This window comes from Antechinus flavipes, chromosome 1, assembly GCF_016432865.1.
Source record: "Antechinus flavipes isolate AdamAnt ecotype Samford, QLD, Australia chromosome 1, AdamAnt_v2, whole genome shotgun sequence".
Classification (NCBI taxonomy): domain Eukaryota; kingdom Metazoa; phylum Chordata; class Mammalia; order Dasyuromorphia; family Dasyuridae; genus Antechinus; species Antechinus flavipes.
Genome location: NC_067398.1, coordinates 655,157,113 through 655,167,468, shown reverse-complemented (window position 1 = coordinate 655,167,468; position 10,356 = coordinate 655,157,113). Strand labels below are relative to the sequence as shown.

The window sequence follows — 10,356 nt, the reverse complement described above, 5'->3', positions numbered from 1 at the left end:
GATCCCAAAGCCCTCAGAGTCACATCCAGATGGAGCTAGATGAGAGGACACAAGGCAGGCTGAACTTGGGGGGACAAATTTGGCTGTTGAGATGGCCTCACTGACAGAGCTTTCCTTACCATCGGTCAGCAACCTGGCCAGCCTGGGGCTGGGACCCCTGCAGGACACACAGCCCAGGAGCCACAAGGTGAGAAGGGGGTAATAGGGGTATAGGGGGGCAAGTGGGGTCTGGGGGCTTGTGATCTGGGACTGGGTTTGGTTTGGTCTGGGAGCCCGGGAGGGAGCTTGATAAATCATGGGATTATGGGGAAACTGAGGCCCTAAGTTAGGTGAAATGGGGGGGACATCCCCCTTTGTCTTGGAGGGGTTTTTAATGACCTCTAGAGGTAGTATGCATGGGCAGATATTTTATACCTGGATCTACGTCTCCTCGCACCTGCTTCTAGGGGAAGGGAGCAGGAAGCGGGAAAAAGGCCCTAAGGTGCCCAGTGGGAACCTGAGGGACAGTATGGGACTTCCCGCCTGTTTGAGGTCCATGTGTCCTCGGCTCCCCCATCCCCCTTACCATACCATCTCAACATGTGGGTCGAGATAACAGTCTTATCTATTCCCTCCAGTCTCTGGGCCCAGGAATGCTCGTCCACAGGTTGTGGTTGGGGTGCAAAGGCGGACGGGCAATGGAGAGACCGAACGAAACCCTCTCTCTCAGGACCCCCAGCCCTGACCCCTTTTCTGGACTGGAGGGCAGACTGACCAGGGCCCCTGGCCGCGCTTCTGAGGAGTTCTGACAATGTCTCCTCTCCTCTCTCCCTCCCAGTGGTGGCAGATAGATGAGGCTCCAGAGGTGGAGCTCCCAGGGGCCAGTCACTGGCCCTACCAGGTGAAACAGGAACACCGGGACGCAGGACCCTGGCCTGAGCAAGTGGAGGGGGAGAGAGGGGCGGAGGCGGATGACCCCTGCTGGGACCTGGATTTCTTCCTCACCAACTTCCCTGGGCCAGGACCAGGACCAGGACCAGGACCAGGACCAGGACCAGCGCCAGGGCCAGCATCAGGGCCAGGAACTGAGCTCTGCCTAGGTCATTCCTGTAGCCTGTTCCCCGAGGGCCCTGGATTTGTTGCCGAGCTCCAGGATCCTAAAGAGCAGCCCAGCTGGGGCTGCTCAGCACCTCGGCCCCTGGCCCCCGAGGCAGCGCCCTTTGGAACGAACCCCTTACTTCCAGGCCCCAGCCCTAGTCTCAAAGCCCAGGCAGGGCTGCCCCCATTCCCTGCTGCCTGCCTTAGGGAAGGAGAGGGCAGCTTCCCTCAGCCTGGGGCTGGCTACCCGGGGCCTCCAGTGATGGCCCCCTATGGTTTGTTGGGGACATACTCAGCTTTCTACCCAGCCCCTCACTACCAAGCCCGGTTCCAGCTGTATCGGAGAGAGCCTGGGCCAAGCCCTAGCCCCGGGCCTGGGCCCTTGGCCTTCCTGGGTCCCCCAGCGCCCCCCGAGCCCGGGGATGAGGCCTCTAGGCCCAAGCGGAGTCGCCGCCCTTGGGCCAAGAAGCGCCAGGCCGCCCACACCTGTGGACATCCGGGCTGTGGAAAGACTTACACCAAGAGTTCCCACCTCAAGGCCCATCTCAGAACCCACACAGGTAAGAGAGCCTGGAACTGAGGGAGGGGCCTCCACATCAAGAGTAGTTCTTGGGGAAGCTCTGAGGGGGGAAGGAGGATTGTTCTCTAGAAATCCCCTTCCTTAAGGCCCTACTGAAGGCGCCTTCTTCCCCTGAGATGGGTGGATAATCCCTGGGACATTGGGGGTTCCTTATCCCCTTGGGATAAGTCCATGGAGTCACTGGTTCTCCCTGAGGATTCCTTGACCTGGGAGTCACTGATACATTGGGGGGGAGGGAAGCGATGTCTCCAAGTCCATGTCCAGCAGGTCACTAGCAGAGTACTGAGGGGAAGGCCTGAGGAGCTCCGAGACTGGAGGGAGACCCGGTCTGTAGGCAGATTGACAAGCCCCCCCCAGACCGCGATCCTGAGTGGAGATGGGGTTTGTATCCTTGGCAATGCTCAAGCAGATGGGAGTGTTAAGGGGGTTCCTCCTCCCTGCAGGGGAGAAGCCCTACGCCTGCTCCTGGGAGGACTGCGGCTGGAAGTTTGCCCGCTCGGATGAGCTGACCCGGCACTACCGGAAGCACACCGGACAGCGCCCTTTCCAATGCCAGCTCTGTTCGCGCGCCTTCTCCCGCTCGGACCACCTCGCCTTGCACATGAAGCGCCATCTGTGAGACCTGAGCCGGCCTCCAACGAGGGGACAGAGCCCAGGCAGAGCCAGGAACACGCCACAGGGGAGGGGCCACAGGCAGAGGCTTTGGGCAGAGCCTGCCGCCAGGCGTGGAAGGAGGCAGAGACACGGAGGGTCGCAGACAGGAGGATGCTCTCCCTGGCCCCCAGGAGGAGAAGCACGACGACTCCATCACCGCCATGTCCTGCCAGGGGCCACGAGCTCCGGCCGGCAGACCCGTGGGGAGCGTTGTCCCTGGGACTTCTGCCCTCCCCCTGCCCTTTAGACCCCGTTGTGACTCAGCATGAGGGACCCTTCTGTTCACAGGCTTCCCACCAACCGTCCTGCTGCCCTCCTCACGATCACCAGGCCGTGTCTGTGAATGGTTAATGCTCCCGGCCCATCCTCCCCCGGCCCAGTCCGCTCCTTCTCCCCAGCCCAGGCCCATGGGATGGACAGTCGTGGGGGGCCCCCAGCCTGCTTTGTAAAGCTGCCTCTTCTCCCTGTTGCTCTTGGATAAAGTTTGTGATTCTGACTGGCTTGACTTTGTTGCGGACAGGGGACCAAAGGGTAGGGAAACAGAACTGGGAACAAGGAGGTCCTAACCCTGACCCAACAGTTAGAGTACTTGATGCAGGTACAGCTTTGGTATCTGTCTCACTGTCCCATGGAGGACAGTTCAGTCCCTGGGCTGAGATGAAACAGCTTCACTTTGTGCCTGACTCATTCATCCGTTCACATTTGATCATTGAACGGATCTTTATTAATCACCTTCTGTTTGCAAAAAGCATTATACTAGAATAGTTACAAAGTCTAAGCAAGGAACAGCACCTGCCTCTGCTGAAAGCCCAGAGTTAGTAGAGGGAGAAGACATATAACAGATCATACACTGATATCATACAGTAGGTAGATCCCAGCATCCTGGCTTAATCAATAAGCATTTATTAAGCTCCTATTGTGTGGCAGGCTCTGCCCTTAAGAAGCTCAGATTCAAATGGAGAAGACCACATGCAAAAACAAAAACAAAAACCCTCCAACTAGTGCTTACATGGGATAGTGTAAATTGAAGGTGGTGGTGGGAAAGTGTGTGGGTGGGGAGGGAGGGGGGAACCAAGGAAGATCTCTTGCAGTTAAGTAGGATTTGAGCTGGGTCTTGAAGTTAGGAAAGCTGGGAGCCAAAGGTGATAAGGGAGAACATTTCAGGCCTGGGAGACAGCCAAGAAGGCAGAATATCCTGTAAGAGAAACAGCAAAGAGTCCAGTATGGCTGGGCTATGGCATATACCAAGGGGAGTAATACAAGCCTGGAAAGGAAGGAAGGGGTCAGATTTTGAAGGGCTTTACAATCCAAGCACTGGTTTTATAGCTGATCCAAGAGGTAACAGGGAGACCCTCATTTATTGAGTTGGGAGTGGCAATATGGTCAGAGTTTAGGGTTTGGGACAAAGTATTTTAGTAGGTGAACAGGAGATAGATGGGGATGGGGTGGGGAGAGATGAGGCAGGGATATCTAGTCCAACTTAAAAGAGGCCCAGAGAAGGTAAGTTATTTGCCTCAAATCATGCAGAATAAATAGCATAGTAAGACTGAAGTCTCAAAAGAGAGCCATTAATAGAAATCAACATAGTTTGTTGTTTGTTTGTACATAGCTGTTCACATGTTTTCTCCCCCATTAGAATGAGTTTTTTGACAGCAGGAACTCTCTTTTTCCTTTTTTTTTTTTTGGTAACAAGGCATAATACCTGACACATAAAAAGTGCTTCATGTTTATTGAATGACAAGGGATTAGGGAAGGTGCTCACTTCCAATGTCCTTAGACTGATGTGAGCCCTCCTAGAAATAAAGGTCATGCTCCAAGGATGAATGGATGGGGACTGGAAGGCCTCTGCTTATTCCAAGTTCATTAGTAGGAAAGGTTACCAGTAACAGATGGGAAGTTGAGAGCCTAGATGGGACAGGATCTTCTTGCCTTTTTGTTTTAGCCATGGCATTATCCAAGCATAAATTACAGTGCAAACTTCAGACTTATACTTTGTGATGGTTTTGTATGTTCAGCAGTTTGGCTAGTTCCTTAAAAATGTCTTCAGTTAAGGAAGTGTGGTATATTTAAGAGACAGCACTGCGCTTTGATGAACAAAGACTTGGGTTCAAATACCAGAGGAGAGCATATCATGTGATATGATTGTTTTGGGAGAGAGGATAGATTTATCTCCCAGAGATAAAACCTGTGTAATCTTGAGCAAATCATATCACTTCTCTATGCATATTTGTTTAGTCATTTATAAAATGAGATAAAATGGCCTCTAAAGATCTCTTCTAGGGGCAGCTAGTTGGTGAAGTGGATGGAGCATCTGCCCTGAAATCAGGAGGACCTGAATTCAAATCTGACCTCAAACACAACACTAATAGCTGTGTGACCCCAGGGGAGTCAAGTAACCCTAACTGCCTCACCCCCCAAAAAAAATTCCTTCTAGCTCAAAAATCTCTGACCCTATGAGGTTGTCACTTGCCCCAAATCACATGGCTAGTAAGTAGCAAAGAAACAACTTAAGTCGGAAGACTGATTCCAAATGAAAGGGATCTATTTTCTTACATTGGGGAATGATTTGAGAAAAAGCCTGAAAGTTTGATGAAAGGACTTAAAATACCGTATCTGGAGTTTTAATTTTACTAAGTGGCGCTGGACTTGGAATCAGGAAGATTCATCTTCCGGCTCCAGCCACAAATCCCTCCTAGTTCCTAGTTGTGTGTGGGCAAGGCACTTAACCCTGTGTGCCTCAGTTTCCTCATCTGTAAAATGAGCTGAAGTATGAAATGGCAAACCATTCCATTGTCTTTGCCAAGAAAATCCCAAGTGGGGTCATAAAGAGTGGGTAGACATAGGAAACCATTGCAGAGCGGAATTATCCTTCCTCACTACTCTCACCCTGAGAAGAATACTTAATAATTCAACTAAGGTCCCAGTGATCTATTCTTGCAGGTTAAGAAAGGATCCACAAACGGTGTCCATATTTTCCTGCCCATCGTGGTGGCCGGGAGGGAGATAAATGCCAAGCCTCCGCGCCTTAGCCGGTCTGGCCAAAGACTAACTTTCCTACGGAACCCCAGGAAGCTTCGGGAGTCGATCCCAGATCTCAGACTCTCAACCCGGGAAGGATAGGAATGCTTTCTCTTCTAGCTGGATCCTTGCAGCAGGCCTGCAGGTGGGCCAGCGGAGAAGGGTAATCAATCTTATTTTGCAGACAGAAAAACAGAAGTGCGGGGAGATGAGGAAGAGGAGGAGGGTGATGGTGTGACAGCAGTCCCTGGAGTTGGGGGCGGAGTCTGGCTGGGCATCCAGTGGGCGGACCAGTAGATGGGGGCGGGAATTGGGGGTTGGGTGCTGTCCCCGGAAAGATGAAACTTCGCGCCTTGCTGTCTCAACCGGTTTAAGGCCTATGGGTCGGGAGAACTGGGGTCCCGGGGCCTGCGGTAGGATTGGAGACTTTCTCTTCCCCCTCTGGGGCGGAGACTTTCAACTCCAGTGACTGCGAGCAACCGGTGTGATTTAAGGAAGTGAGAGTTGGTGGGGAAAAAATCTCAGGGGCCGACTTGTGATCAGCCGGGAGTTCGCTGGTTCTCGGTCCCGGGGGGCGCCCCCGCTTCAAGCGGGGACACTGCTGAGCCTCTCGGGACTGGCTCATAGACTCCCCTCCGTCCAAGCCCTCGGATCTGCCAGAATCAGCACACCGTGGGGATCCCCACCTCCAGCACCCATACCCCCGTCCTCTGGTTACAGACCTCACCTCATGACGACCCTCCTGCTCCTGGCAGGGCTCCTTCCGGCCGCCGCTGCCATCTCCTGCTATGGAGACGCCGGACAGCCTGTGGACTGGTGAGTGAGAGGGTCCCCCTCATCCCCCAGTAGGCTTTATCTAGAGAGAACAGCCAACTGAGCTGGAGTCAAGAGAACGGGAGCTTTAAAATATTTAAGTAATAACTTTTGTGATGTTGGGCAAGATCCTTCTGAGCTATGGGCCTCAGTTTCCCCACTTATCAAATGAAGGGATTAAATAAATGACCACCAAAGTCCTTTTCAGTTTGAAATCTGTGATCCTGCAAAATAATTCTGCTTCCCCACAATTCCAGTCTCTCTCTCTCTCTCTCTCTCTCTCTCTCTCTCTCTCTCTCTCTCACACACACACACACACACACACACACACACACACACATTCACTCACACACATTCCTCCATTTAACTTTGATCACAGTCACTATCTTTCTGTCTTTTCTGTTCCTGTCTCTTTTTGGCTTCTCCGACATGATGGTAGACAGAAGGGTTAGCTTGGGTTGCTTGAGGGGGGTCTTTCTCTTAGGATATGGACCCTTAGTTCTTTATTTGTGTTCTGGGATGAGTTCTAGATTTGAACCTGAGTTTGAGTCTTACTTCTATCACTCAGAACAAGTTTCTTTCCTTCAAATTTCCCTAGATGTAGAATAAGATATTTAGATTAGAAAATGAACTCTAAAGTCTCTTTTAAATTACCCAGTACTTTATCATCTTGGATACAGAGCAGTCCTCTCACTTCTTTGTGGGCTGCCCTGCTCCCTTTCTTTTTTTCCTTTTGAGGCAGTGAGGATTAAGTGACTTGTCCAGGTTCACACAGCTGTTTGAGGCCATATTTGAAGTCAGAACTTCCTAACTTCTAGATCAGCACTTTGTTCACTGCATCCCCCTAGCTGCCCCCTGATCCCTTCTCTCCTCCCTCCCTCTCTCCTCCCCAGGTTCGTGGCCTACAAGCTACCTGCTGTGAACAATTCTTTGAAAGGACTCAACTACATGTACCTAGATGGGAATGAGGGGAGCTGGCAAGAGGGTGCCACAGCCATCGACAGCCCCCAGGGAGCTGTGGGGCGGACCATGAATCAGCTATACCAAGGCAACTTGAGTGAGGTGAGGGCTGGGGCCAAGCACTTGAGGGAGAACGTAAAACTAGCCCAGTTTTCTGCTCACGTTTTACCCAAAACTTCCTTTTAGCTGGCTTACCTACTATACAATGATCAGCCACCCTCAAGTTATGGAGTCCCTGACACCAACTACAGAGGACACACCAAAGGTGAGATTCAATCTTTTGTGTCTACCTTTGTCTCTATTTTCAGTCCTTAAATGACCCATTCTTTCCCCTGTGATCCCGGGTCTAGACTGGCCTTCTCACTGTCCTTGTGGTCTGGGTGACCCATACCTCTCCTCAGCTGTGTCCCAGCTGAGCTCACCTGTCCTTCCTGTCAGCCTCAGGGCTGGGCTGATGACTCCCCCTCACGCAGTTTTCCTCATCCCTCCCATCAGCTTCTGGGACCTCAGGAATTCCGGCCTCTCCCTCTCTCCTTGTCTGAGCGTTCCCCTCTCCGTTTCAGGCGTGCTTCTTCTGAACAGGGATGGTGGCATCTGGCTGATTCACAGTGTCCCTCACTTCCCACCACATGCTAAGTCATCCTATAGCTGGCCCCCAACTGCCCAGGACTATGGACAGACACTTCTTTGTGTCACCTTCTCTTATAACCAGTTCCGAGAGATTGGTGAGTGCTGGGAGCACCCTTGGGGAGGACGTGCCTGTGGACTTGAAAGAGACTGATCTCTGGGAGGAGGGGGGGCAGCTGACCAGGTTTTTTTCCTTCTCTACCCTCTGGGTGTCCTCCTTCAGGCAAACAGTTGACCTACACCTATCCCCAGGTGTATGACTACAGGCTGGAAGGAACCTTTGCCCAAGACCTGCCAGAGTTAAAACTTGCTGCCCAAGGCCATCACGTGGACCAGGGCCCCTGGAATCGAAGTGTCACCCTCACCTCAAGAGCTGGGGCTGTCTTCCGGAGCTTTGCCAAGTTTAATGACTTCCAAGATGGTGAGACCCAAGTGGGGCAGAGAAGGCATCTCCACCCCCACCCCCTGGGCCAGAGATCTTCAGTGTTTGGGCCAGCTTGGGATAGGGCTGACACTAGGAGCTCAAGTCTCTCAGTCCTTAACTGGGTGCTGTCTCCCACAGACCTGTACTCGGGCTGGCTGACCTCGGCTCTGCACAGTGACCTGTTTGTCCAGTTCTGGCCCAGAACAACGAAAGTGCTCCCCTCCAGCTGTTCGGACCCCTTCCACGTGCTAAATGTGCTGGAGCTGGCCTTCCCTGACTCCGCTGTACCGCCCTTCAGTGCCACCCACGACCATGCCAAGTGGTGTGTGGCGCTCAACAGCACCTGGACCTGCATAGGGGACCTCAACCGCAACCATGCAGAGGAGTATCGTGGTGGGGGAACCCTCTGCTCCCAGATGCCCATCCTCTGGAAAGCCTTCTGGCCCCTGGTGAGGAAATTTGGACCTTGCCCACCACCGAGGCCCAAGGTCAGGGGACATTGAGGGCAGAGGGCAGAGAGAACCTGGCCCAACTCCTCGGAGGATAATCTACCCACCCCTCCTCCTAGGGGAGAATAGAATAACTGGGAGTCTCCCTGATATATGTGGTCCGTCCTCCTTCCCCTAAAAGCCCTTCTTGTGCTCTTCAGTCTTTGTCACGCTTTTTCGTGCCTGAATCACTCTCCTTGTCCACCTCTTCCCTTAGGGAATTCCCAACTTTCCTTCCTTCCTTCCTTCCTCCTTCCTTCCTTCCTTCCTTCCTTCCTTCCTTCCTTCCTTCCTTTCTTCCTTCCTTCCTTCCTTCCTTCCTTCCTTCTTTCCTTCCTTCCTTCCTTCCTTCCTTCCTTCTTTCCTTCTTTCCTTCCTTCCTTCCTTCCTTCCTTCCTTCTCTTCCTTCCTTCCTTCCTTCCTTCCTTCCTTCCTTCCTTCCTTCCTTCCTTCCTTCCTCCTTCCTTTCTTCCTTCCTTCCTTCCTTCCTTCCTTCCTTCCTTCCTTCTTTCCTTCTTTCTTTCTTTCTTTCTTTCTTTCTTTCTTTCTTTCTTTCTTTCTTTCTTTCTTTCTTTCTTTCTTTCTTTTTTTATGTGATCATGATTATACTTAGAAATAGTGTCTGAGGCTGGATTTAAACTCGAGTTCTCTTGACTCCAGGACCAGTGTCCTATCTGCTAAGGCACCAACCACCACCACCACCTTTTTATCTTGGCGGGTAGACTCCCAAATATTGTATATTATCCTCAATTATTTTGAATGGAATTTCTCTTTGTATCTCTTGCTGCTGGACTTTGTTGGTAACATACAGAAATGCTAATGATTTATGTGGGTTTATTTTGTATCCTGCAACTTTACTAAAGTTATTTTGAGTTTTTTAGTGGATTCCCTAGGATTCTCTAAGTGTACCATCATATCATCTGCAAAGAGTGATCATTTGGTTTTCTCAATACCTACTCTAATTCCTTTAGTTTCTTTTTCTTCTCTTGTTGCTAAAGCTAGCATTTCTAATATAGTATTGAAAAGTAATGGTGATAGTGGGCAACCTTATTTCATCTCTGATCCTATTGCACCCCTTTTTTTAAAACGCCACTCAAATGCTGCTTCCTTTAGGTCATCTTAGATTGCCTCCTCCTCTATCATATGTAGCTGTTGGTCCTCTACCTGCCTTGACATACTATGGAGATGACCTTGGATTTTTTTTCCCTGAGGCAATTGGGGTTAAGTGACTTGCCCAGGGTCACACAGTTAGGAAGTGTTAAGTGTCTGAGGTAAGATTTGAACTCAGGTCCTCCTGACTTCCATACTAGTACTCTATCCACTATCACACTTAGCTGCCCTGTGACCTTGTATTCTTAAAAGGTACAAGGTCAAGTTTGAGGGAGTTCTGCTGAATTGGAAGGACTACTTCCTCCTCCTCCCCCCCTTTCTCCCCCCCACCCCGGCCCCAAAAAAACCCTCTAGCAGCAAATACAAAGCCTCTGTTGAACCCTTGATAATCTGACTCTCCCAACCTTTCCAGTTTTCTTACCCTTTACTCCCTTCTGTTTACATGGATAATTTAATGGCTCTGCAGAACCAGGAGATCATTATATACCTCAACAACGATACTGTTTGAGGATGTATTCTGATGGAAGTGGATCTCTTCGATAAAGAGAGCCTTAATTGATCAAAGATGGACAGAAACAGCTACACACAGAGAAAGAACACTGGGA

General features: G+C 51.1%; 2 protein-coding genes across 2 annotated transcripts; both read left to right on the top strand.

The window, feature by feature from the left end:
• On the top strand, positions 1–2,807 carry KLF1 (KLF transcription factor 1). The gene is made up of 3 exons (XM_051971631.1): positions 1–187; positions 818–1,637; positions 2,101–2,807. Exons 1-3 carry the CDS (start codon positions 92–94, stop codon positions 2,274–2,276), a joined length of 1,092 nt encoding a protein of 363 aa, XP_051827591.1. The 5' UTR covers positions 1–91; the 3' UTR covers positions 2,277–2,807.
• Positions 2,808–5,643: 2,836 nt separating this feature from the next.
• DNASE2 (deoxyribonuclease 2, lysosomal) lies at positions 5,644–9,391 on the top strand. Its single transcript, XM_051971632.1, has 6 exons — positions 5,644–6,145; positions 7,036–7,204; positions 7,289–7,367; positions 7,666–7,827; positions 7,953–8,150; positions 8,292–9,391. Exons 1-6 carry the CDS (start codon positions 6,060–6,062, stop codon positions 8,654–8,656), a joined length of 1,059 nt encoding a protein of 352 aa, XP_051827592.1. The 5' UTR covers positions 5,644–6,059; the 3' UTR covers positions 8,657–9,391.
• Positions 9,392–10,356: the final 965 nt, after the last annotated feature.